At 45.3% G+C, this 27,830-nt stretch overlaps 2 protein-coding genes across 13 annotated transcripts in view; one reads left to right on the top strand and one right to left on the bottom strand.

The window, feature by feature from the left end:
* Nucleotides 1–3,141, top strand: part of PDGFRL (platelet derived growth factor receptor like) — a 37,851-nt gene extending 34,710 nt beyond the window's left edge. Inside the window, exons 5-6 of one of the 2 annotated variants that reach the window (XM_010953260.3) lie at nucleotides 1,014–1,153; nucleotides 2,600–3,141. In XM_010953260.3, the coding sequence (XP_010951562.1) occupies nucleotides 1,014–1,153; nucleotides 2,600–2,788 (329 nt within the window). In that variant the 3' untranslated portion in view covers nucleotides 2,789–3,141. Of the gene's footprint in view, nucleotides 1–1,013; nucleotides 1,154–2,301; nucleotides 2,533–2,599 lie in introns of those variants that run through there. The other variant, XM_045515462.2, reaches the window with a different exon arrangement.
* Nucleotides 3,142–3,721: 580 nt separating this feature from the next.
* MTUS1 (microtubule associated scaffold protein 1) overlaps nucleotides 3,722–27,830 on the bottom strand; it is a 149,350-nt gene continuing 125,241 nt past the window's right edge. For 8 of the 11 annotated variants that reach the window (XM_010953262.3, XM_074353485.1, XM_074353487.1 and 5 more), the window contains 7 exons: nucleotides 14,325–14,539; nucleotides 12,826–12,931; nucleotides 11,739–11,812; nucleotides 11,527–11,622; nucleotides 9,027–9,143; nucleotides 6,470–6,567; nucleotides 5,599–5,958 (listed from right to left, as the gene is read on the bottom strand). In XM_010953262.3, the coding sequence (XP_010951564.2) occupies nucleotides 5,745–5,958; nucleotides 6,470–6,567; nucleotides 9,027–9,143; nucleotides 11,527–11,622; nucleotides 11,739–11,812; nucleotides 12,826–12,931; nucleotides 14,325–14,539 (920 nt within the window). In that variant the 3' untranslated portion in view covers nucleotides 5,599–5,744. Of the gene's footprint in view, nucleotides 5,959–6,469; nucleotides 6,568–9,026; nucleotides 9,144–11,526; nucleotides 11,623–11,738; nucleotides 11,813–12,825; nucleotides 12,932–14,324; nucleotides 14,540–27,830 lie in introns of all 11 variants that reach the window. The other 3 variants (XM_010953264.3, XM_045515461.2, XM_074353490.1) reach the window with 2 other exon arrangements.

The raw sequence follows: 27,830 nt of genomic DNA, 5'->3' as shown, positions 1-27,830 counted from the left end.
TGCTGTTTCTCTCCCTCCTGCTGCAGAAAGAGTTCAGCTGTCTTCTCTGCCTTGGACCCATATGCACACCTTTCCAAGTGGTGTCTTCTTCCCCATCTTTTCTCTCTCCATCTTCCACACTGTAGCTGATTATAATTCCAGTTAAGCCCATTCAGTGGTTTTTCTTAGAACCAAAGTCAGAATCTCCTGTGTGGCCTGAAAGGCCTCGCATGCCTCCCCACCCCCCCCCTCCCTGCAGCGTCTCCCCTCCCCCGAGCCTTTAGGTTTTAGTGCAAACATCCTTAGGGAAGCCCTTCCTGCTTCTCAGACCATCCTGAGCTTCCTGAGCACTCCGGGCTTCTCCTTCAGGCTTGACCAGCACTCAGGTTTTAAATTAACCACAGGATGACATGCTGAGGGGCGACCTCCCCGCCAAGAACAGAGGCCACGGGGCTCAGAGACCACCTGTCTCTTTCGCTGCTGCAGCCTCGGCTCCCGGCACGAGGTTGCTTTGCCGTCAAAGTGACTTGAGTCCACTGAGCACAGTGAAGACTCTGGGCTCCGAAATGCGGGGAAGCACAGGCCCGCCCGCCACCGTCCCTCCGCCGGGGGATTCAGACTTTCCCTTCCTTCTGAGGCCGCACAGTCACGTCCCTGTCTGCTCACCTTCACCCCTTCGGCCGCCCTCCCTTCCTTTCTCTTGCTCTGCCCCCCAAGTACCTTCTCCCTCGACCCGTTCCTTCCCTTCACGTGAGCTCCGGGCAGACCTTTTGGGCTCGTCTCCCAGTCACAGGCGTCACGGCTGGACTGGGGGGGATCCGGGTGGCCACCCCGCTCTGGGCCGCCGAGGCGGGGTGGAGGCGTCTCAGGAGACCCCGAGTGGCGGACGGGGTGGGCCTGATGCTCGCCGGGACGCTGCAAGAACGGCAGGAGAGTTCCGCGTGTGCCCAAAGCGGGGAACACCACGCCTGCTGGCCTGTCTCTGCCGTGGGCTCACCGCGTTCACCCTCGTTCCGTCTCCTGCTCACTTCCAGTTCCCAGGGGCCCCCCGTCCACAACCATCTCGGCGTCGGCCAACAAAGTGAAAGGTGGGGATGACGTCAGCGTCCTCTGCACTGTCCTTGGGGAGCCGGACGTCGAGGTGGAGTTCAGGTGGATCTACCCAGGGCAGAAGGTAGGCGAGCCCGGTCTCGGTGGCTTCAGTTCCGGGCTCTTACCCCCCGCCCCCCACCCCTGCGGTGATATGGACCGTAACTTAGCAAGTGTGAGAAAGGTGTGGGGCTAGGGTAGGGCCCGGGCTTGTTTTCTCATGAGATGCTTCAGTGTATCTACAAACAGCTTTTTTTTTTTTAACAGGACAGGAAAAAAGTGACTGGGTTCCATTACGCAATTCAGTCGACATACCCTCTTCATAACCCTTAGGGAAGGGGACGGGGCAGGGGGGGGTGCTCCTTTCTTCACCTGCAGCCTCAATCTCCAATCTTAATTCTGGGTTGCTTGGAGGCCAATCCAGCCTCCTTCTGGAACCTTCAGTGTTCTCTCTCCCCACAAGCTGGACCCTGGGGCTAGGAGCTCTGAGCCGATACTCACCAAGTGGCCATATAAGCCCAGGCCTTCAAAAAGGTGCTGTGAGGCCAGAGATCATTTTAAAATAGACTTTCCATGAAAAACAACTCCACCACATTTAGCCCCTGTGCCTTCTCATGAAAATAAACTGCTTGCTACCGGCATGGAATAGTCCGTTTGTTGCCAGAAGAGATTTGGCCTCCTAAGATGTACTCAGTAGCCAACACACTTCTGGTTTAAGGGCTGGGATTGGTGGAAAATCTCTCCCTGGAGGATGGTACTTTCCTGGTACTAGGTACTTGTTTTCAAAGTGTCCCGTTTAGAAGACATTAATAATTTTTAGTGGAGGCTTTTTTTTTCCCACATTGTTAATTATGAGAAGCAGAAAGGGTATTATTAAGTAATACTATAAATATTACAATTATGTTAAACTAATCCAGAAAACACTACGTTCCAATAGTCAAAGTTGGAAAAAGCATCTCAAAAGTGACTTACTTTCTAGAAATAGGGGTTATGTCACCCAGCGTATCATGTTATCTGTCCTCGGTACAGCCAGAGTCCATGGCACACTGGACTAATCGTGTGTCTCCCTCTCCCAAGTCTGAATAATTGGGAGGTCTTACTCATTTACGGTGAGTGCTAGGCGCCTCTTCTTGACTTTAAGTTTTGTGGATAAGAACCATTGAGCATAGGGGTGGGCAGTGTCAACAGGAGAGCAGTGGAAAATGTTATCCATCTTTTTATGTCTCATACCAGTCCCACATTCTTGGAGTTCCAAAAGAATAAAATGTATATATTAAGTAGAAACTTACTGAGGAAAATGGCAGCGCGAGAGAGCCACACAGCATAATGAAATTCAAGCCCCTGCTTGGAAAAAAATGCAGCCTCCACGGACGAGACAGTGGCAGGCCTCCCACGAGCTGCGCATACCAAGCAGTCCTTTAGAAGCATGTGTTTTTCACGTTGAAAGGGACACTCAGCAGCGTTCAGTGAATGGGAGCTGTTGAGAGTGGCTTGTGGTCTGCACTTCAGCCCGTGTGGTGTCGTTCGACAGGATGAAAGGCCCGTGACGATTCAAGACACTTGGCGGCTGATCCACCGAGGACGCGGACACACCACCAGGATCTCCCAGAGTGTCCTGACTGTCGAGGACCTGGAAACCATCGACGCCGGCGATTACATCTGCACGGCTCAGAACCCCCGAGGACAGACGACAGTAGCTACCACTGTTGAGTTTTCCTGACTCGGGAAGTGAAGTCTAACGGACTGATGCAAAGCCCACGTGTGCACACAACTAGCTCCGGGGTTCCTCTGACTTCTGCTTTGCCTGAGGCCGATGTCCAGTGCCAAACCCCAGGTCCTGCCTTGTGAGTCAGACCCAGACATCTGAGCTAAACGGAAGTCACCGGGTCTAGTAACAGAAGCGTTAACTCCTCTAACAGAAAGCATGTATTCTGATTGCTGACCTACGTATATGCACTTCTAGTTTTTATACTAAGAAGGCATATATGTAAACAATGTCATATAATCATTTCTATTAAATGAGCAAGTTTTGTAAAAAATAAAAAATGGGCCAAGGGCTCGTTTTTAAAGTTGGCTTGATGCACATCCAGGAGGACTTGTTGGCAGCAACATTTGCATCAATACCTAATATTCTGTTCGATACAACAGCCACAGTGCATGAGAATCTAAAAATGCAGTTATATGTAGTCCAATAATATATGGACTTTGTATCGTATGAAGCTATCAAAAACATGTCAACTTTTTCTTAAACCGCTGTACTCAAAAGTAGTTCTAGATCAGACATTCAGTAAGAACCAGAGCATGTGTTTTTAAAAGGTTAACTTTCAAGGTAAAATTAGATGCACCAATCAAGGAAGAGTCAGCCTCATTTAGGTTTTTTTTTTCTTTACGATCTTCAGAAGTATTTAGACTGTAGCTATTCCAATTCTCTTACCTTGTACAGCAGAAATGATACACGTAGCTTCGAATTTAGAAAAGAAAACCTGAATCTAGCTCCGTGAGCCAAATTTCAGCCCAGGACCAATGCTGTGGTTGCCTTGGGAATTCTTGGGCAGTGGGTTAAGAGGCGGCGTGACGTTGGTTCCTGTGCTGTGAGAAGGGCTCCATGCTGGGTAACACTTCGGAGAGTGACGTACGTCAGAGGAGGCAGATCTCATGTTGAATATTCCAGCATTATTTATTTGATCAGAGTAAAATACACTTTCCATCACTACAAACTGAGCACAACTACAGTTGTTTACACATCCGTATTTTTATGACGTGCCCACATTTTGCAACCTAAGTGAGACATTTGGTTTGAAAATAATCTTAACATTCTGTTTTGTTTCCTATCTTCTCTCCTGTTGTCTCCCATTCTCTGAAGACATTTTATATTAATTGTGTAAGAATGATTTCCCCAGACACCTCAGTGGCACGGAGGACAGCAGGGAAAGTACCATGCTTAAGGGATGGATGGCAAACCCAACTCTGGCCAGTGACGTGGAGAACAACCTGGAAGGGTAAGCAGAGAGAGAGAGATTCCAGGGGGTGGCAGTGAACCTACGTTCCCATTTATCAGAAACAGACATGGAAGGTTACACACATAATAAACTGGTGAAGGTTAAGGACTTCAGACACAATCACTAGTAGAACAAAAACATTCATCAGGACTGTCAGTCTGCTACATAGTGTACATGTAAGTGATGGCTCGAAGATCCACCTCTGGTGTCCTGAGTCTGTCCTTACTACAGGGGTTGTCTGTACAGCCGTCGAACGTCAGCAACGCCGAGTAGTAAATACTGAGCACAAGGTTGACACACGCAGGCAGAGGAAGAAAAAGCCATGGTTCTTCCTCCCTCCCCCCACCTCCCTGGAGTATGAGAACTGGGGGAGGGAATAAATGAAGTTTTGGAAAGAAACTGAAATGCAACTTGGAGAAGAGTTGTATAAGCCACATTTCCCCTCGTCGGCTGACCACTCCGCCACCTTCCCAAGGACAGGAGGACTGTGTCAAGGTGCACGGTAACTTAGTCTTATCTCGCCAGACTTGCTGTTCTGTTATCAAGGTGACCCTGCTCCTCAGTAAGCACTGAACCCTGTCTTTCTCAGTTCTGCCAGCCAGTGACGACTCCTCATTCTTCCATCTCTCTAGGGTTTCCCAAAATTTGCACTATTGGATCCAGGCCTTGGTTTATTTGGAACGTGGCTCAGCACCCTGAAGATGCGCTGGCTCCGGAAAAGCATGTTCCTTGTCCCCGAGAAAAGCTGGAAGGAGGTAGAAGGTTGGCTTTTGTGGCACTGGAGGGGGGAGAAAGGAAAAGACAGGAAATGGGAATAGTGGGAGAGAAGACAGTTTAAATCACTGAGGATAGCTCAGATCAAGGTAAAAATAAGGCAGAAGGAATACCGTTGGTACTGCCCTTTCTTTATACAGATTTTTAACAGCAAAATTAGGATTCTACATATGCTTATAGCCTGAAGAAATGGACTGTAGTATTTTAGGTTCACATGGTAAGTTAAAAAAAAAAATCTAGCTAGTTTCAACTGACATGGCTGGACACTGAGAGGCTGCCAACAAGTTACTCCAAAAGGACGCAGAGGTGTAAAGTCAGAGCTCGCCCACGTCCACGGGCCGAGCCGAGGTGGTGGTAGAAAATCCTCATTCCAGCAACTACTGCTCTTCCCTCTATGGCTTTTGCAGAGATGCAGACACGGATTCTCACTGGACCAGCACATCTCCAGAGGTTCTCAGCTCCTGACTCAATACCCAGCAAAAGAGGCAGCATCAGACACGTGACACTCGGTTACACCCATTTCATTCACACATCCCCAGTCAGACCAAAATACACATCACAAGAAGGTGTCTGTGGTGAGGAACATTACAAAGGTTATATAAATCTTTTAACAGGCCCCTGAGAGTTTTCCCCTTTACGCGTAGGTGAAAAAGGCAACGAACAAGATCTCGTTCCGTAAGTGCTTTGTGCATCAGCGTCGGTCTGCGTAGATCCGTTCCGGCGACATTTTTCGGGCAGGGTCTCCCGGACCGAGTCCGGAGCCTCGCTCCTGAGTTCGGGTCTGTCTCAGAAGGAGCGGGTCCGGCCATGACGTTCCAGTTCCAGGGCGGGTGGGCGGGCGGGGCGCGTGGGCGAAGGGAGCTCAGCTTCCGCGCTGGCGAGGGGTCAGTCTGTCTCCAGGCGTCATCTGGGTGAGACGCTGGGGCTGGGGAAGGAGCCGGAGTTCCTCGGCGACTGGAAGGGGATGGCGGGGGACGTGGGCGACCTCTTGGGGCTGCACAGGTCCCCGTTGTGCAGTTTCCAGAGCAGCTCCTCATTCTCCATGGACAGCCGTTTGTTGACCTTGGACTCCTTCTCCAGCGACTCCTGCAGGACCGCCTGCTCGGTGGAAAGCTGCCTGGAAGACAGGAGAGGAGAGCCAGAAGCCACGTGGATATGAGGGTTTGTTTTTTCTTAAGTTCAAAAAATTCTATTTTAAATTTGAAAGTCCAAAAAATGACCCCTTTGGAAGGAAAGAAGCTTCAGGGTGTGGGTTCTGGGCAGAGACCCTGTCAAGTGTAACCTGGAGCCAAAGAAACAGCTGCCCTTTGGGATAATTTCACAGGAGGCTGCGTGGGGCATCCGCAGATGTCCTGCAGGTCTTACGACTGTCCTGTGTGTGGGGCTGTTTCCCGAAAAGCATCACAAGACCGCTCCCAGCCTCCATCAGCCGGAACCGCCGGGCAGGCTTGCCCACTTAGGACTCAGCCTCTGGTCCAGGCCACGCTGCTGAGGGCAGCAGGTTTTCCAGACGGAAACCAGAACCTCTTTAACCACCAGCTTCAAGCGCACTTCCAGGGGTGTGGTGAGAAAGGCGCACCCCGATGTTCGAGGTGAGGAGGAGCTCGGGGAAGAAGTTTTATTTTTACCTTGAAATTGCCATGTGCTTGTCCATCCGAGCTTTTAATTCTTCGTTCTCCTGCTGGAATCGCTTCAGTTTGTCGACCAGCGCCGTGTTGTTGTCCACCTTGGCGTAAACGAGAGCGCCCACATTTATACGTTAAGAATTAGATAAAGCCCCTCATTTCCTAAGGTAGCTTCCTGCTGCAGGTACGAGCCAGGGAGATTTAATGAAGGGAAGTTTAATGGTATGTTGACCGTCTCTACGCTGATGCACTGCAAAAAGCATCTCCTGCAGGGCAACAGAGCACCTGGAGCCAGGCCACTTGGAAATGGACACAGCCAGGGGGTACCTGACTCATTCCAGGTCACATGGTTTTAGGGTTCCCTCTGAGAATGGGTGCCGTGCCTTTCAGTTTCAAGGTGAAAAAACACAGCAGCAAGGCAGCCAGTGTTATATCAGGGGGTCAGCACAATAGCTACTTACAGAATTTTTTGCCAAACAAAATACCCACATTTGATAAAAACTCACAGGCTAACAGTTCACAGTTCTTGGCAATGTTTAACATGACCTTGGACATGGTTTCCTGGTTACTGTTCAGCACTTACCTCCAGTGGCCACACAGAGCAATCTATGCAGCTCTATAGAGCGTCAAAATAAAGATGTGACCGTCCAGAAAGCCTCCCTCCTCAGCTGAACTAAAGATACATTTGCTGGCCCGCCCAGGCTAAACTTGGAAGGGAAACAGACTGATTGGTTGAGAGATTAAAGGACAAAATCCCAGAAGACATTAAATCGGTTGGATGAAGGGATGATTACGTCCCAGCTCACTTCCCACAGGTCAGATCTTCTTATTGGTTGGGAGGTGACATCACGGCTGTCGGCATTCGTTCCAAGGCCCTGCTGTTGCCACAGGTGACTAAGCTCCTTTCACTCTGGCTCTTAATTTGTGGTCCCACTGTTCCTTAAAGTCTTACCATCCAGAAAATGCTTAGGACAAGCCAATCAGGTGAAACAAGTGTCCAAAAAATGTAAGCAGAGTGTAAGAAAAGGGGGGGGGGTGCCTTGGAGTTTCCAGGAACTAATGGAATTCACGATAAAACTTGAGGTGGGAAAATCCGGAATTAGACTGGGCAGTGATTGGCCTAAACATGTTACCTCGTCCAATTTTACAGGAGAGGAAATTAGCTCCGTGGCTTCACCAGGGCTAGTTATCAGCAGAGCAAGTTTTGATACAGAAGCTTTCTGCGCGTCTTACTTTCTACAACAGCCTGGAGCTTACAGATAAACAAGGTAACAGTGGCTTGACCTGCCATCCTGTCAACACATTCTTCTGCATACACACCATACAGCGCTGACTAATATCATGACACCTCTCGGGCAGGGCAAGGCACAGAAATACTTGCGGACCAGCAAAAATTCAGACGTGTGAGTAATTTTACAGCAGAGTCTGTTCTTAGTGCACAGGATGATTTGAAAAGTTCTGATGCGTGAATGGCATAGGAGGCAACAAATTATTAACAGGATTATCTGTTGCATTACTGACGGCCAGGTTGGCCATTATCAGACCTGATATCACAGGATGACCTTTGGCCCGAAATGGTATAGATGCTAGGTTGGGCCCATTAATGGTTCATGAGTTCCTTTCCTTTGAATTACCCAAAACTTCCGGGTAATTCAAAGTGCGCATATACATCCACAAGGGGGCTTAGCTCTTCCCTCCCTTAAGAGAGGTAAACAGTCTCCTATCTAGAAGAAAACCCAACTGAATACCAAAACCCAGACAGACAGACAGACACAACTAATGAAGAGCGCCTTCCAAGGGCCCTGTCATCCAGGGCTGGCTGGGGCTGGAATGAGGCACTTCTCAACCCTGAGTCACTCAGAATCAGGGGGCGAAGGGACAAGCAGTGGGAGCGGCTGGCACAGTCCAGAGCAGTGTACAGAGTACGGCAGGGGCTGCTGTGGCAAACCCTGCCCGCTTGGTTAGACCCGGGCTATTAGCAGGCAGATGTGTCCCAGGGCTGGGCCGAGACTCACAGGCACACGGGGCTTGCCGCTCCCACGCCAACATCAGGCCTCTGCCCAGCGGCCGCAAACTCATAACGCTGGCTGCCTGTCCGGCTGGATTGATTTTATTAAGGCGCAATTCTCTTATTGCAGTCTAATTCCCAAGAAGCAAGATGAATTTAGACAGCAAGAGTGAATTGCTCCAGTGGGATTGATTAATTTACTGTTTTGAGCATAAGGAACCCACCTAGAGTTGGTGGTATATTAAAGAGCTGGTTTTACATTATTTAAAAATTCTTATGCAAGTGAATATTGACAGACCATGGAAATTGGAAAAATGACAACAAAGGTCTCCCAACACAGAATGCTGTATGTTCTTTGGGAAGAAAAAGTTCTACAAGGCAACAATAGATAAGCCTTAAGCCAACACAGAATAGAAAATGTAACCTTTTACCTTTCATATGTTTCTAAACACCTATAAATACCAGTTACAACAACTCCACGCTTCTAGTTCAGAGGCCGGGTCCCGTGTCACAGGTATCAGCCCCTGCGGGACGGCCCTGGAGGGAACATACCAGCTTCTCCATTTTCATTAACTTGACGTCCTGTTGGTGCAGTTTCTCATTCTTGATCTCTAACACAGCCTTGAGGCTTTCTAACTCTTGCTCCAGATACATCATCTGAGGGTTTTTCTGGAAAAGACACAGCAGGATATAACTCTGATCACTTAACACAATTACCTAGTTCATTGCTTACTACGAAGAAATCTCAGATTAGACTTAGAAATTAGACAAGGAGCAAGAGACTTCCACCTTCTGACGGCAGTTTTCAAAGAGGTGAAAAGGTTAAGATGTCTTTTATTTCATTCTTATGACCAAAGACTTTGAGATATTTGAAACCAAATATTTCACTCATTTATCCATAACTTAATAATGGAAAAATATTAGAAGCACCAAAGATTTTATTCAAAGAGAAAAGCCACCATAGCTTAGAATACAAAACAGAACCCTGGCTAGAGATTAGGCAATTCCAAGTCCTTCGCTGGTGCCTGGAGGGAGAAAAGGGACCAACAGCCTGCTCTCTCCACCATCAGGAACTGATCAGGAGGGAGAAGGCAGTGCGTTTACAGGACTCTCTGGGAAACAGCAGAAGCAGCAGTCACGTCCTGAGTCTTCTGGGCTTTTTCTGTGATGGGACTCTGTGGGCCTGGCCAGACCTCTAGGGCCATAGTAACACCCCATCATTTTATTTGGTGACAATAAAATGGACACCTACATGGCATAGAGCACATGCACTATGAAGATCCTACCCCAGAGAAATACTGCGTAAAGGGAGAGCACCCTCCGAGTGACCACCACCAGGGTGGCCTCCCTGCCTCCTGGCTTTAATTATGGAAATTCAAGTGAACAGTCCAAAAATGTATGATAAGGGGTAACAGCACAAGAGCCACTGAAATGATGTTTAATGAGGGAGTTTCTCAGACAAGATGTGTAGATTATCAAAACATCCTCCTGGGTGGTGGTTAACGCTCTGGACCACCCTTAGGGAGAGTCAGGGAAGAAGCCATTGGGGAATCAGTGAATCAAACCCCTCACCTCGCAGAAGGAGACAGAGATCCACAGCTCAGGCCACCTCCTCAGGGAGCGGGAAGGTGCTCTAACCAACCCCCAGATCCTCACCTCCAGGGTTCTTCCAGAATCTTCAGAAGTGTCATATTCTGTTATCCTTTTACATATGATTTTTTTTAACCCTAAAAGTAGCAAATCCTATCTCTATTGTTTTTGTTAAAACAGCATAATTTACCAATTTAAAAAAATCAGAGCACACACAGCCTTTTCCTTTTGCACCTTTTCCTTTCCTCTGCCCCCACCCCTCTCCCCCCAGGCAGGCTTAGCCGGGGTGAGGCATCGGATATTCCTGCCTTCCTCAACCTTCCTTCTGCAGTTTTTCAGGAGCGGCTACAGTACCAGGAGGTGCTGTAAAAGCTTTCCCTGAACCACTAAGAAGGTTTACATCCTGCATGAAAAGTCTTACGGATTTCTTTTGCAATCACTGACTTCTTCTAAGACTCTTTTGGAATAAATAGCTTTGAAATTTCACTGACTAGGATCTCACCTAATTGTAGTCAAGTGTCTGGAGGGTCCCCCAGTGACAGTATCAGCAAGAGAGCTCACCGAGAGACCCAGGTATTTGATCTTAAACGGCAAAAAAAAAAGCCTGACTTCTGCAGCCCAGGCACAAATGTATGGAATGAGAAGACAGAAGCAGCAAAACAAAACAGTAAAACAAATCCCTTTAAAAAGGGGTTGGGGACTGTGCAGGAGGGAGTAAGGATACAAGTTGCAGGGGACAGTTTTTACAGGAGAAATTCGTACTTTTCAAGAGCGAGGGTTACCCATACAATGAAATATTGTTTGGCCATAAAAAGGAATGTTGTACCTGTACCTGCTACACTAGGCATGAACCTTAAGAACAGAAGCTGAGGAAAGAAGCCAGACACAAAAGGCCCCATACAGCACGATTCCATTTAAACAAAAGGTCCAGAACAGGCACATTCACAGCAACGGGAAGGAGACCGGTTCCCTTGGGCTGGGGAGCTTGGTAAGGAAATGGGGAATGACTGCTAATGGGTGCAGGGTTCCTTTTGGGGTGATAAAAATATTCTGGAATTAGATCCTGGTGACCAAGGCACAACCTGTGAACCGCTCAATTGTTCATTTTAAAAGGGTGAATATTGTGGTAAATTACATCTCCATATAGCAAGTTAATTTTTTTTAAAAAAGTCTTCACATAAAACCCTGATCTTATTGATAGTTTTCTTGTCTTCCTGTAGGTTTTAGCTTAGAACACTTGCAATATATCGGGCTTCATTCATCGGTTACATCAGTTTTTAAGATTTTAAAAAAAAAGACATCAGTAAACAAAGAAGCCACTATGTACAGTTAAAACCACACTCCAAGATATGAAGAGGACTGCAAACCCACAATTTCTCTCGCTGCTGAACGCTTCACTGACTAACAGGACAGCTGAGCAGGAGGAGAATTCGGCAGGGAGGGAGAAGCAACTGCCACTTACCAAATTTGCTTTCTCTCTTGATATTCTTTTTTGTTCTTCTGATTTCAGCTTTTCATTTAAAGCATCATTTTCACTCTTCAGATCACTGATTTGTTTCTAAAACACAAACATGAAATGTGGAACATAAGTGAACAAGCAGCCACCAGAACCACACAAACCTCAGAATGACGATTCTGGGCCGGGGAGAAGGGGGGTTCCTGTGTTTCACCTACCTCTAGTGATTCCTGCTGCTCGTAAAGCGAATCCTCAAGTGATTTCTTTTCTATTTCATGGGTTTTCTTGATTTCTGGAAAGAAGTGATCAGTTTTGTGAGGCACTGAATTCTGCAGTCGTTCAAGCGTGTAGACATGAGGGTGGCTGGTGAAGCACTGTGATCACGGTGCTTGTGTGTGTTTGGCACTTTTATATACATCAAACCACGTGTTCTCAAATTAGCCCCATGAGGACAGTCGGGCAGATACTCCCATTTTATGAGTGAGAACACCGAGGCCCACAGAGCATGCCTCCCGGGGGGGGGGGGGGCCTGGAACACTGGCCTTGGCCGCCTGGCCCACAGCCCCTGTATTCCTTCCAGCTGCTCTTCACGAACCAAACAGAAGTCTCAGACTAAACCCACCTCTAGCAGGAAGGAGGAACACTGTTTACCAGATGTCCACCCTGGGCCAGTCACCTCGACACGTTATCACTCTGACTTCACAAGGCAAGTGTTTTTCTGATGAGAAGGCCCTTGACAAAGGCCACAGAGCAGGTCTCAGCACACGTCCGCCCGCGTCTCTGCAGACGCCCTGGGTTCATGGGCACCTCCAGCTACGTGGGCAGTCACGTTCTGAGAAAAACGGCTTCTTACTCTCTTCCTTCTACTTCAACCCTGCCCCTCGTGATAGAATAACAACAAAGATTTTTTTTTTTATGAAGTACTGTCCTCATGTCACAGCGTGTCACTGTGTGAGAGTGTCAGGGGGCTCCTTCCCCGGGGTCAGGATGTGAGCTGCCACTCTCAACTTCCCAGGACCTCCCTGAAGTAGTCAGGCGTGACTACTACCAAAAAAGAAGGCCTGTAAGTTCCTTAAAAGTTCATCCTATTTCCTAGAAGGCTGGCATTTATAACAATTACTTGCATCCTTGGGGGAAAGGGCACCTGCTCGCAATGAACCAATGCAAAAAGAACCCCAGACCCTCCACGCTGAACACCACAGGGACTCCTCCAGAGCGAGATGTTATGAATCATTTCCGCTTCAAAACATAGCACGCTGTTCCATGAGATCTCACTCTATTTCAATACCAAAAAACCATTCTTGCCTGAAAGGGAAGTTTCATAGACTTTCTTTAGCAATTCTATTTTCTCCGAGTGGCTCGCTTCAATCTCCAACTTAGAGGTTTCATGGGCAGCGTTTAAGTTGTCAAACTATGAGAAAAAAAAACAAACAACAAAAGTTTACCAATAAAATCAGAAGTCCTAATAAGGTGACTCACAAGCAGCACCACTGGGAGATCTGACGCATGAGCTCGAGTTCACGTTTAAGGGCTATTGGGCACGTGTGAAGAACAACCCGACCGGGGGCTGCCAGTGCCACTGCTCCACCTCGTCCCCTTCAGGAACACAAACACACGAGCTCTCCGGGGTTCACTGATGGAAGCGGCCACATCCCTCGTACGGAATGAGGATACGTTCCACAGTGACAGGTTGTGATGGCCCCTATATTCTCGGTCGTCACTGGCATCTAGTAGGCACTGTGTAAATATTTGCTAAATGAAGAGCTGATTTTAAAAGGGAGCAAGGAAATTAAAGAGAGATTTAAGATATACTATTAATTGAAAAATATGAGTTATTAAACAAATGCCATTTTAAAAAAGAAAAAGAATTGCAAACCATTTGTTTTAGCAGCACACCACCAGGAAGCTTGCAAAGGGCTTATTTCTAGGTAGTAGGATAAAGGGTGGTTTTTTTTTTTTTTTTAATATATCCAAAAAAGCAAAAACACTAATTTCAAAAGATACATGCACCCAATGTTCACTTCAGCATTATTTACAATTGCCAAGATATGGAAGCAAAGTGTCCACTGACAGATGAATGGATAAAGATTTGATATGTATGATACACACACACAATGGAATACTGCTCAGTCATAAGTGGTTGAAATGCTACTATATGCAGCAACATGGATGGACTTGGAGGGCATTACGCTGAGTGAAATGAGTCATGCAGAAGACAAATACTGTATGTTATCACTTTTATGTGGAATCTAAAAAATACAACAAACTAGTGAAGATAACAAAAAAAGTAGACTCACAGAGAACAAACCAGTGGCTCCCAGTGAGGGGAGGGAAGGGGGACGGGCTATGTAGGGGTGGGGGGTACTAAAAGGTACAAAATATTAGGTATAAACTAAGCTCTAAGGAGATACTCTACAGCAGGGGGAATATAGCCAATATTTTATAATAACTATAAATGGAGTATAACCTTTAACAATTGTGAATCACTATATTATACACCTGTAACTGATATAATATTGCACAGCAACAATCCTTCAATTAAAGAGATCTTTTTAAAGGGTTGTTTTAAATTTTATCTTTCTTTTTTCTTCCCATCTTTTGCTCAACATACGTATATTGCTTTGAGCATTAAAAAAAAAAGTACTTTAAAAAGTATTCATGTATTTAAATTATAAGAAAGTCTATCAAGGGATATCCAAAAAAGAGGTCATCCAAGGAAGCTTGTCATCGGACAATTGGGCAACGGTTAGAATTCAAAATAACAGCCACAGCCAAGAACACGCTCAGGTCCCGAAAGCACCAACCTGCTCCTGCAGCTGGGTTTTGTACTTCTCTGCTTCTTCGATGTAGATGTTCTGAAGCTTTTCGCACTCCCCAGTATAAAAGTCTTTAAGCCGGTTCTCCAGCTCTGTTAGATCAGTCTGGTGCTGCTGGTTTAGCTTCTGGACAAATCCTTCATAAGCTATTTGCAGCTCATTCCTGGCTTTTTCTAACTTCTCACAGGTGGTTGAAGCAGTGACTGAAAAGAGATGAAAAACAAAAAGGGAAGAGGACACTTAACCTGCTAACTGTTGTAAATTCATAACATTCGCACGCAGCTGTGATAACTCTGGAAGCATGTACACAGGGCTCTCAGGGTACTCAGTTCTCTTGGGACCACATTTTCAAATGCAATAGTACAGAAGTGAACGGTAACAGGGAACGAGAGGAAATGCTCTCTAGCAGCAAAAAACCCCCAACTGTCTAGCAAGCAGTAAGAGAGGTCCTTGAGCAGAGCCTGATACTGAAGTGAAGAGCACCCTTTTGCATGGTGACCAATCAATGCAGGGGCCATAAGGAGAGGAGGCTCTGATTGGCGGAGGCATCTCTAAGGCGGGCCCGCCAGTAGGGCGGCAGCTACAATACAGACCGAACAGGTAGAGAACCACAGAGAGGAAGTAAATGGACTTGAAGCTTGTACTTAACTGGAGCCAATGTCAACTTGTTATTCAAAAATAAGGTCATAACAACTAAATATTAGAATATAATTAACACAAATCACCAAAACAGAAAAACTTTAGGAAAAACACATTTGAAAAGCTACAGTATAATGAGAATATATTGGAACGCTAATATTTTAAAAAGGCAAAGTAATTTGATAAACATAATTTGAAATGAGAGCATCCCACCTCTTCACCACCACCACTACCAAAAAAGAATTACTAACAACACCTTACAGAACTTGCACCTAAATACATACCCACACATGCCGTAACAAATCCTGAAAGAGCCCTGTCATTTCTCAGGAGCTTGACTTTGGACTTTTTCTAGTCTTCCTTTCCTGATGTGGGTTAGATGGGGTAAAAGGTGCCACTGTATCTGTGAGGAGGATGCATGTTCTCAACATCCCAGAGTGCCCATGGACTCGTATGAAATGGGCACAGTAATCCTTACCTCTCTTTTGGTAAGAAATCTGTATTTCTGGAGTTTTGGAAGGAAAAAGATTTTTGAGGGCAGAGAAAAGAAGTTTAGATCAATGATTATTTTACCTAAGTAATGGGAAACTGGCTGGTTCCTGGGGTGAATTCAGGCAATGATGAAGACATATTTTCTTGGGACTATGCCACATGGCAGTAGAAAAACCAGTCCCTTGTCCCACATGGGTATTCCTTCAGAGGGAAAATAAGCCACACAGAAATAATGACAAGCACAGTGTTTGCTAAAAGTGGAACCCTTAAAATTCAAATACACACACAAATATTTATCGAAGGGGGAAAGGAACTAACATTAAAAGCAAGAACTACTATGATATTGAGGGTGAAAACTGTATCCCACCATGAGCAGCAGTGGGACACTGGACTGTGAGCCTTGAGAACTGGACCATTCACATGGAGAGAAGACTCACACAGGCAGGTGGAGGACAGGGAGCAGAGACCATCAACATCGCTGACAACTCAGGCCTTTGGGATGAAATTTGGGAAGTTACTTTTTTTCTTTAAAAAATATTTAGTAAAAGATGATGGCCATGCTGAATGCTACAGAGGACCTTCTTCACATCACTATTTATCAAAAGAGGAAAGAGGGAGTAAACACGTCCACTTCCGCTGACTTTCCAAAATAACACAAATAAAATGATGGGGCCACAAGCCTCCTTGTGTGAATTCCACGTGAGAGCTCTCTATCTGAAAGTATGCGATAGAAAGATGTTTTGCATTCAATAAAGGCATCAAAATAGCTATCCTAGTCAGAGAAATCTTGATTTCACACAGCCTTTCGACTTCATTCCCTTGGAATTTTCAGAGTTCAGCAAAGTGAAAAACAAAAATTCTAGCTTATCTGAATGCTCGTATCAGAGATAAAATGTCTAATTGAACCACAAACCAGGAGAGGCTCTGAGTGGACGTTAACAGTCCACAACACCTGCTGAATTTCCAGCACATCTGCTTGTAATCCAACAACTGTCAGTTTGAATGTGGAACTGTGGTGCATCCAACTTTAAAATCAAATAGGATATATGGAAATCCTCTCATTAGCCACTGGACAGGGTGTTTCCTCTTTAAAAAAAAAAAAGCAGCAACTTAAATAGTGTTTAGTTCTGTTGGCCACTGTGGGTGAGGTGAAGCAGGGACAGGAGGGGAGGAAGGGAAAGAGGAAAAACTGGGTGGGGCGGGTCGGAGGAGCGGGGGTCCCCGCGGTTAGTACAGCAGTGCGCAGGCAGTGCAGCCGGCCCCAGATGGTGACATCAGCGTGCAGCTGTGGGGAACAGCTGGGCCGAAGCGATGCCTCACACAAAGGGCTCTCCTTTGAGTTAATTGGCCTGCACTCCTGGGGAAACATTTATTTGGCATAAAGACTCATGAAGCACTTTTGGAAAGAACACACATGTCAACACCGTGTCAAGGGTTCTCAGGACCCCTGTTGACTGGACACACTCGGTTGGGGGTGGGGGGGACGGGGCATCAGCCCGTGGTCTCAGTCCCGGACTTCTCCTTGTACTTAATTACAATTCAGGAGAGGTTTCTATGCCACCCGCACTCGCTCTTACTCCTGTTCTCAGTCTTGTCTCTTCCTTGCTTGTTCTCCAGAGTTCCACTCACTTTCAGTCAATTAATCAGACATGCAACACAGCCAAAGCCAAACATAAATCTTTCAGAATTTGGACTGCGCAAGCGAGGAGTTTTTGCACAGTGTTAGGCGATACTGTTTTCAAGAAGTGATTGCACAACTGCAGGATCCACAGAACAAAGCAGGCCTTCCGTCCTTGTTTTAATCATTCCTTGGGCGACTTTTAAAAAGCATGTCTGTGATTAAGGGCACCAAGAGGACCACCACTGCCTGTAGACGAATTGATGGATTATAATTTTTGCGCACATGTTGGTAAACCGCAGAAGCTGTCTTCAGCAATCTACTAATTCAAGTTGGAGAGTTCTCAGAATTAGGAAACAAACGAAAGAAACCAACTCATTTACAAGATCAGTCCAAAACAGAAGGCTTCATCACAAGCTGGAACTGGACATTTTCACCCTGAGATGTGCCAGGTCTGAGAGGAACTCGAGGCCAGTGACAGAACAGGAAAAACAGAGAGACACTCCCTGATGGTTTAAAACATGGATAACTGAGCCAGGAAAAAATACTTCAGAAGAAGTGATGAGAAGCTCGAAATTTTTCCTTTTCACCTATTTGGATGATATCTAGAGAAGGTCCAGAGCCAGAGTCAAACAGAACCTGGAAAAACAGAACCGGCTTCATCCTGGGTCGTTCAGCAGTTTTCCCTGAGGAGTGAAGTACAGCCATCACCTGTTTTGCATAACTGGCCTTTTCTAAGAGGAAGAAGTCAGATTTTTATTACTTCCATCCTTGGAGACTAATTTCCCATTGGTGACTGATAAACGTGCTGTTTACAGAGAAAAGCATTACACAACTGTGGCCCTAGATTGTTACTGTTGTTTTGAAGTGATGCAGGGCTTTCTTAATCTCTATCTGAGCCGCAGTCTTCATCATGAAACAACTAGAAATATTTTAATTCTTAGGAACATAAATAGATGCCTTAATAGAACAGCGCTAAATACTTAGGCTTAAATCTCAACCACACCACTTACCAGTTAAGTGATTTGAGCAAATTATTTAAGCTTTTCTAAGCCTGAATTACCTTACTTTTAAAATGGAGTTAATACTAGTGCCTTCCCTGAGGAATTAAATAAAATACATGTGAAAAAAAAAAAAAAAAACCATGTGACGTACCTGGCCAGGTGCCTGACCAGCATAAGTTACACAAGCAGTGTTACTGTTACTACACTGAGCTTCGCCGAAGTCCACCAATTCAAATGTGTTTGAAGAGTCTTCAAAGACATGCTTGGGGGGGGGGGGGGCTATGACAACATGTGACAGTTAAAAAGAAGTGTTGCTTATCTAATATTCAAAGAAGATAAACGCACACATAAACATGTGGACAGAGGACACACCCACCTCAAATTTTCACTTTCTACTACTCTTGTTCTGGACATTATATGCAATAGAATTTCCCCAACTTTTAGGTAAGTTTATCTAAATTGGACATAAAATACGAAAAAGAAAACTGGGGAGGTAAGGTCACTCGGAAGCTCATGCAGTTTCGTGATGCCGTACAAGAGATGGTGACAGAGAGCAAAGGGAAACAGGAAAACACAATGACCTCAGCCCCCAGCTGCACACCCACGCCGTCCCCAGACGCGCCCAGCAGGCCGGCCCTGGGTGACAGCCCTTCCTTGAGCAGAGCGCCCTTCTCCCCACCCTCCGCGTGGGAAACGAGATGCCTGGTCCAGCTCTTCCTGCTGCTCTGCGCCCCCTCAACCTCTCCCTGGCCCCCTGGCCTGCTTTTAGTTCTGGGCGCCTTCCACTCCTTTCTTCAACAGCACACCCTTTGCAGGGTAGACGTGCTTAAAAACAATACTTATAATTGTGGAATAAATTTAGATCAACAGAAAAGGTACAAAGAGAAAGTACCAGGAGCTCCTGCACACCCTTCACCTAGCTTCCCCAAACGTTACCACGCGTCAAAACTACGGTTGTAACATCGGAACAATACTGTTAATACTCTACTACAGACACTTCACTCAGATGTCACCAGTCTTTCCACTAATGACCTTTTTTAAAGAATAAACTTTTTAAGAATAATTTTAGATTTTCAGAGAAGTTGCAAGGATAGAATAGTTCCCAGACACCTCTCAGCCAGTTTCCCCAGTGCTGATACCACAGATTACGATGGGGTATTTGTCAAAACTAAGAAACCCACACTGGCATGTTATTATTAGCGAAACTCCAAACTTTGTCCTCTTTTTTTCTGTTCCAGGCTCCAACCCAAGACAGCACACCACTTAGTCATCACATCTTCATCTTCTCTGATCTGGGAGTGTATCTTCCCTTGCTTTTCATCATCTTGACAATCTTGAACAGTCAGGTATTTTATGGGATATCCCTCAGTTTGGGCTCGTCTGATACTTTCTCTGCGTATTCCTTTGACCCAGCAATTCTACTAATAAGAATCTGTCTTACAGATTTACTCCCACACATATAAAATGAGGGACATACAAAAATGTTCCAGTGAACAGCCTCATAACAGCAGCCATTTCTAATGTAAAACATTAGAAATAACCTACTGTCTATCTAGAAGGAACTGGTTATATTCATTATGGTATATCTATATAATGGAATAGTTTCCAAAAACTAAAATAATTTTACAGCTGCTTAAAATAAAATAGCAAGGAAGTTCTTTGTGTGTTGACCTTTACGACATGTTGAACAGAAAACAAGGTGCAGAAGAGCTGCCAACTGTGTGTAAAAGGGAAGGGAAAACAAGTGTATCTCATCTTACTTCCCCGGTACCCCAGCGCCAGAGCCACGAATGGGGACACAACCTCCCACTGCAGGAGTGTGATTATTTCATAACACTATTCTACAAAGGGAAATCTGCTCCAGACACACTCCCCCGGCAAGTGACCCTCTCTTGTTGGTTGCTCTCTTAAACTGGGGTCTAAGTTGCTTGAAACTGGTGATCATAATATACCTGAACAAAGTAACTAAGAGACCATTTATTAAAAAGTAAATTGCTACTTGGTGGAGAGGCAGGGAGCCTACCAAAGAATGACAAACGGGTCAGATGCAGCCCACCTGACAGCAGGCATCTGCAGCCTCCTGCATGTCAGTTTCCCGATCCGCCGGGTAGGACTGAATACTGCCCGCTCTGGGGACCTTAAGGGCCGTGAGATACGGTGAAACGGTGCTCTATTTTGTAGAGTGAGTCTTCACAGACTGTCTGTGGGATGATCGTCTATTCATAAGAGCCTCAGGTTTTCTTTCCCAAAAGGTACTACTTTTCACAAGACTAAGAAATTTGGCAGACATGTGGGAGAGACAAAGGTCTTTTTCTAAATTTCAAAATGAGCTACAAATAGATTAGTCTTGGGAATTACAAGAACTGACATGAGCTGATTCAGTCACAACTTAATTAGGAATTTAAGTACTTTCACAGAACGCTTGCACTGTTACATCCATTCTCCCATAAATGATACCACCTTACCTTTAAAACTCAGTTCAGACTTTACGAAGTGCACATTTATTATTTCATGTAATATAATATAATCGTGTCTTGAGTTAATGACTCGGGCATTATCTTAAATCTCACTTTACTAGAGAGGGAATGGACGTGGCAGAACCGGGTCTAGAGAGCCAGCCGCTCGGCCTTTCTCGATGAGGGTTCTACAGCACTGATCACGGAACCTGATCTGAGTGCCTGTTTCCTCAACTTGAGATGCATTAAGAGAGAAGTTAATTCATTCATACAATGGATACCTCAGGGTCCTAGGGCTTAATTCCCCTGTGGAAGCTAGAGAGACCGCAGGGTAAGGCAGGTAAACAATGCTCTTTTTTCCCCTATGAAAAATATTTCCTGGTGAAATCTTACTGGCACGTGGGATGACAGTCTGACTCAGGCACAGATCTTTGCGCAGAGGTGCCAGCTGGGCCTCCAAGGAGCCTCGGGTTCTCCCTGCCAATAAAAGTCAGCAAAGGCTTTGCTGTTCCTCAGCTTTCTCACTGGCCAGCAACGCACTGCAGAACAGACGCTCTGCCCATCACAGCAGCACGCATCCCGCGGACAAGCAAAACAGTTAGGCTTGAAAGGGGAGCTGAGTCAAAAGTCTGGCTGAATAACTGACACAAATGTTCTAAGGTTCCGGGCTGAAGAAAATAAGTTAGGACTTTAAAGAAGTCACATTTCAATCCAAAGAATAAATTTAATGTTAATAAAAAGGTGAGGACAAATCTTATACTATTCTGCCTCTCCTCCCTGAGGATTCATTTTTAGGGAGCAAGGTTCATGGGGGCAGGTAAATTTGCTGGTGTGCATACGACCTGGAAGCCTGTGTATAGGAATGGACTCAATTCAGTTGGCACTATTTGGTATTATTCTCTTACTGTGCTTATGTGAGTCTTAACATGCACACACACACACACACATTTTTTTTTTTACATAAAAGAAACAATATTCTGGACAGCTAGTGCCATGTCAAAGTATAGTCCAGGGAGCACCTGCATCAGAATCACCTGGATGATCATTAAAAATGGACTCCTGAATAAGTCAGGCAGAGAAAGAGACATACTATATGATATTGCTTATATGTGGAATCCAAAAACTACAACAGACTAGTGAATATAACATAAAAGAAGCAGGCTCACAGATACAGAGAACAAACTAGTGGTTACCAGCGGCGGTGGGGGACAGTACAGGGATGGGGGAGTGGGAGGTGCAGGCTATCGGGTGTGAGACAGGCCACAAGGTTCCACTGTACAACACAGGGAATTTAGCCAATATTTTGTAATAACTGTAAGTGGAAAGTAACCTTTACAAATTGTGTAAAAATAAGAAAATTTAAAAATACTTTTTAAAAAAAGTGAATTTCTGGACTCCAGCCCAAGCTACCTGGGTCAGAACTGGGAATCTGCTTTTTATTCTGGCCTATTTTATCACACAATGAAGTTGGAGGACCATCGTTCTGGACAAATGACATGCAATCAGGAAAAACTGAACTTATCAAAACTGGACAAGTGAGGAAGAAGAGCAGGACGAGGAAGAAGACTCAAAAGGCGTTCAGAACAGACATGTTTGGAAATACTGTGCATCTATACTGGCGAGAGAACATGGCCTTTCACACACACATACAGCAGCCAAAATCTAAATTGAGGACAGACAGACATGGATAGAAAAAAACAGAGCCAAGCCTAGGGTGGAATCGACCCCATCTTCAATCAGCTCAGTGAGACAGGGAATTCTGTCCTGGCACACAGTTGGTTTTCATTATGTTAATAGATGTTTCATTAAAGTCCATTTCAAAAATCATTTCTGGAATCCTGCAACTCGAAAGTGACTTGACTAGGCAGAGTTTTAATGTTACTCTAAATATACAACCTTGTTAAACCACACTGTACACAAAACCAGTGACAGAATTAACACGTCCCATCAAGGTGTGTGGAAGCCTCAAGTTCACAGACACGGTGAAGTGTTGATTAGATGGTGTGCACACTGCTTTTTCCCTAGGAGATAATAACAAGATGTTTTAGTCTAGTAATGCTTCTTGAACTCTTGATTCGAATAAAAAGATCCCAGAAGTAGTCATCAATGCAAACTAGTCTTTATACCAAATGATTCCCCGGTCTTTCAAACCGTTTCACGATGCTTTCCCTTTTGTGATCAGCAGTTTGGTGGTCTAGTCCGCCTGGATTTTTATCCAGGTGCTCTGCTTACTAGCTTACTGACCTTAAGAAGGTAACATAACTTTTAGGTCTTGATTTCTTTCTTTCCTCTCTTTTCTCTTCTCTTTTCTCTTTCTTCCTTAAATAAAATACAAACCAAGAGACTTAGAGATGAACCCTGATGTTAGGAAAGAGGAGGCACTCAATGAACGTGACCGCCATACTCATCATTTTTACACACAGAGCGCAAAATCAACTAGGTTTTTACATCATTATTATGGGAATTCCAGGAATTTCTGGTGAATTAAGGGTTAAAATCTCTTTTGTATCAGGACATAGAAACAATCAAGACAAATATATATACATATAAATATGAGTTAGCTATTAATTACTTTTTAAATTATTTTACTTTTAATTTTTTTTGGTGGGGGGAGGTAATTAGGTTCATTTAATTTTGGAGGAGGTACTGGGGATTGAACCCAGGACCTTGTGTATGCTAAGCATGTGCTCTACCACTTGAGCTATACCCTCCCCCCCAGCTATTAATTCTGATGGCCAAAAAAAAAATTGTGGAATACAAACTACTTTTTTCTCCATTAATTTAGATGAAAAAATGTGATCCCGATGATTAAGATTAATTTAAAAACAATAGGAACCCCTAAAGAACATAATTATGGCTCTCTGTTACACCAGCTTGACTCTAGAAAGAATCAGAATGACACATTTATCCCCTATCTCTGAGGCCAAATGTTTGCTGTGGGTTATGTGACCATTAAATTGAACTGTAATTTATTTCAAGAGCTGACATTTTCAAAATGACCTGATTAACTGGGATTGTCAGGCATCACGGAAAATGTTTCCAAGAGAATTACAGCTCATCTTACTTTATTACTTATTTTGAGCAGTTTATAGGGAAATATCTGTGCACAGAAACCACCAAGTATTAGCATATTACAAGGATAAAGCCAACTTTCCCTAGCTACTTTCCCCAGCACTCAAGCCACTCACTCATGTTCTGAAGAACCAAGCACCAGCTGGCAGAGCTACAAAGATGAGCACACCGGCCTTGCCCTGGGAGCACTCCCAGCTCTGGACGGTGAGAAGGGGTCTATAAACAAACACTGGGAAGAGCAGGGGACCTTGAAGGGTGTAGCAGGAAGTGCCGGTAACTTGCTTGAAAGATTTGGGTGAAACAGCTGAACAAGGTGTTTTATCTAGGGCTTTAAAAATGAGTAATGAAGAGCCTGAGAGGCAAAAATCAGAAAGGAAGTGGGAAGAGGAGGGAGCCTTTCAGACAGACAGGACCACGGGTGTCACAGAGCACAGATGAGCCCATGGCTGGGATGCGGGGAGGGGAAAGGAACGAGGCTCAGACATCATGAAGCCACACTGTGACATCAGGGCCTTCTGGAGTTAACAATCCAAAGGAGGGACAGACAAACAGGAAACTGCGATACAATCAGCTGAGTACAATATAAGAGATACAAGAAAAGAAGCAAATGGACAGGCATAAAGAAATAGCTTCTTCACTTCTGAGCCCCTCCTTGGGCAGAACTGTGAGGGTGATGAGGCTGGTTATCAGAGTTGCTGCCTCCCAACGGTCTGTCCTAGGACACTGGTGTGCTGCTTCTGTTCCTAGTGTTCTTGGAAGCTCTCCGTTATCTACCTCTTCCCTAAACTCTGCACAGTGCACATTTATTGACCCCACTAGATAAGAGATGGATATGGTTTCATATCCTCTGACTTTATTATAATAAATATAAAATTATTAAATTAGAAGGAGAAAAACCCACCACATCATACATGGTGGCTTTAGTATGTCTGGACTTCTTCCCAAAGCCAACACGGAGTCACCCATATTTGTCAAAAACATCCAGTAGAGGACACACGTGGGGCTTATTACAGGGACAGCCCTGGTAGCGTGTGGATCGGAGAGAAGCAGGCCTGGAGGCGAGGGGACCCCTGGGAGGCATTCCCGGTGAGAAACCACAGGACTCAGAACAGTAGCCTCCAGAATGCTGAGGAGGGAGGGATCTGAGCGGTATTCAGAACACAGACTGGTGTCCTGTGGAGGATGGAGGAAGGGGATGTGATCTCAGTGGGTAGCCTGGGTGGTAAGTGAGTAACACCACCACTGAGTCAGGAAGGCCTGACGACACTGGACTGGCGTGTCTGGACGCCACTCTTCACTGGGAAGAACGTACCTCCATCTTGGGAGGGAGCGGTCTAGCAAAGCAAGTCTGTGAGTCCTCACCCCAGAGGCTGTGGTTGAAACCATGGGGACAGATGGGAAAACAGCTGACAGTGAAACCCTTACTGGAACATTATTTCAGGGCAAGAGAAATTATGCTACATCCACTAGGGAGACTTTCCCAAGTTATTCAACTTGCCCATAGGAAGACTATGAGGCAAGATGGAAAAGTGCTTGACGTAGTTTAAAAGCCAGAGTACACACAATAACATGGAAAGATCGCCAAAGCATGACGTGTGAAAGAAGCCAGACACAGAAAGAATTTATTGTATGTTTCCATTCATGTCACATTCCAGAACAGGCAAAACTAACCTCCAGGGATAAAAATCAGATCAGTGTTTGCTTCTACAGGGAGAGGGTCTACTGGAAACCTAACTTAAAGGTGCAGGTTATATGACTGTATGTGTTTGTCAAAACAGATGGTATATAGTCATATAAACAAAGGAATGTGCAAAAATGAGTTACGTCAGGGTAATGGAGCTATGGGCTATTTCCCTCTCACTCCACAATTTGAGTTAATCTTCACACATTGTTCTTACATAAAAGTTACTTTAAAACCTAAAATGCCCATAAAGGGGAGGGTGTAGCTCAGAGGTAGAGCACATGCTTAGTATGCACGAGGTCCTGGGCTCAATTTCCAGTACCTCCTCTAAAAATAAACAAATAAATAAATCTAATTACCTTCCCTCTCCCTCCAAATAAAGTAATTTAAAGAAGTAGAATAAAATGTCGTAAGTATTTATCAATTACCCATGAAAATGGAAATCATATTATACTTTTTTTTCCCCACAGGAGGCAGGGAAGAATCTGTGCAATTAAAGAGCTTACTATCTAATCTAAAGATGAAGGAAAAACACAAGATAAAATAAATGCAGGAAAAAGTAACAAGTGCTCACTGGAGCCTTGTGGTTTTGTTCTGAGGAGACCAAGAGGGGGCTTTAAAGAGTTTTTGCAGAAACAAATGGTGAGTCACTCGGCTTGTGAGGGTTAACAAGTGAGAAGACAGTGGGAAAGTCAGTGGAGGGGACAATTTTGGAGGCAGTTAGACGTGAAGATCGAAAGTGCAGACTTGGAGGGAGGATATAGCTCAGTGGCAGAGCATGTGCTTATTAGCAAGCACGAGGTCCTGGGTTCAATCCCGAGCACCTCCATTAAAAAATGTAAATAAATAAATCAATGTAATTAACCCCCCCCAAAAAAGAATTAAAGAAAAATTTTTAAAAAATTTTAAAAACTGCAGACTTTACTTGGGTTTCAGTGCCCGAGATGATGATTTGTCCTTTACTCTTTGGGGAACCTTGTCTCAATTTTCATAGAGAAGGTAAAGAAAAATTAGTGGGAAAGTGACACCAGCGATTCCCCATCACGTCGTGGGGGAAAGGGGGAAGCCTGGATGGCACTGACAGGGGCAGCTCTCTTCTCTTGCATTGCCTGGGCTGGACAGGGCTATACTGCTGCTCCGTATGCATCACTGTCTTACTCAAGCTTCATAACAATCCGACGAGATACATGCTAACTTTGTATCACCAGTGAGGAAACTATACTCAGAGAAATTAGGTAACTTCTAACCAGGAGCAGATGGACAGTGCAGCCCAAGCACTTCTCATGTTTCAGGAAGGGGCCCTCATGGCTCACTTTTCCATTCAAGTGGGAAGAGAAAAAACAGCCTGTCCCGGGGGACTTCTAATAATATTTAATAGTCTAATATTAATAGTCCAGTTACTATTCCTTTCTGCAGTATAGTCTATGCCTTCACAAAACAGCAAGTGCGATTACTACGCAGCTGTAAACTGAACACATCTTAACACCTACCATTTGGTAGCAGTTAATATTTGGTGGCAGACGCTTTGCAATGCATTACCTCATGTCATCCTCGTGGCCACCCTCGAGGCAGACAGTGACTACTGCCATTTTACAGCGAATGGAACTGGGACAGAAGACGTGCAGTACGACTTGCCCTACGTAGGTCACCCGGCTACCGAAAATGTGAACCTGGACAGTGTGACCACACAGTCAAACCACTTGGTACCACTGCCTCAGATGTTAAAACTGAGCTGTAAATGTTGCTACCTAAATCTGTTTATCTCCATGTCTGCCCATACGACAGTCAATCAAGCTGGCAGCTTTGAGAGCATTCTTCCTGGACTGTTTCATCAGAAGAACAATTTAAAGGGCTTCTCTCCTCTTCCCTCATGGAACCAAAACCCTTCCCAAGACACTGTGCACAGTTACTTGAGCCATTCGATCTGATTGCACAGCAGTAAGGACACCCCTCCTGAGAGTCTAGCCGTGGGTGACTGAAGGGTTCGGACAGGCCAACCGCTGCATCCTGGCACTGACCGCGCAGCAGTGAAGCCACACCGGGCACCCTCTCCTTATCACAGACGGGAAGGTGAGACTGGGCACAAACTGCTACGGCGATTTCCTGTCGGGCTTAAAAGCGACCAAGAGGAGGTGCTAAGTACCTGGGTCCAGCTGAAATCACTGGACCGCGCTCTCCACTATGAGAGCATCCCCCATTCAGACAGATTGAATGAGAAGTGTGTTCCCTCTGCGTGCTTCTGCCTTCTTTCGGGGAGAGGCTGAAACGTGAACCTCCAGGTGGACTCAGCTCCACCTCCACCAGGTTATAGTGAACCGAGAAACACACAAAAAAGGCCTCTTTCCTGATCTGCTAACCCTATATCCGTTACATTATTTAAGGTACAGACAAAAGCAAAGGAAGTTGGCCACTTGGGTAATCAAAAGGGCGGCAGTCAAGTGAAGTAACCTGGCAGGGAGCCTTGCAGACTCTGAGAGCCGGGCTGTTTCTTATCTGTGGTTTCCCTGAACTGTTTTCCTGGAACTCTCAAGT

The sequence above is a fragment of the Camelus bactrianus genome, chromosome 26 (genome assembly GCF_048773025.1).
Source record: "Camelus bactrianus isolate YW-2024 breed Bactrian camel chromosome 26, ASM4877302v1, whole genome shotgun sequence".
NCBI classification, from domain to species: domain Eukaryota; kingdom Metazoa; phylum Chordata; class Mammalia; order Artiodactyla; family Camelidae; genus Camelus; species Camelus bactrianus.
The sequence above is the reverse complement of the archived record's forward strand: the minus strand, read 5'-3'. Positions and strand labels throughout refer to the sequence as shown.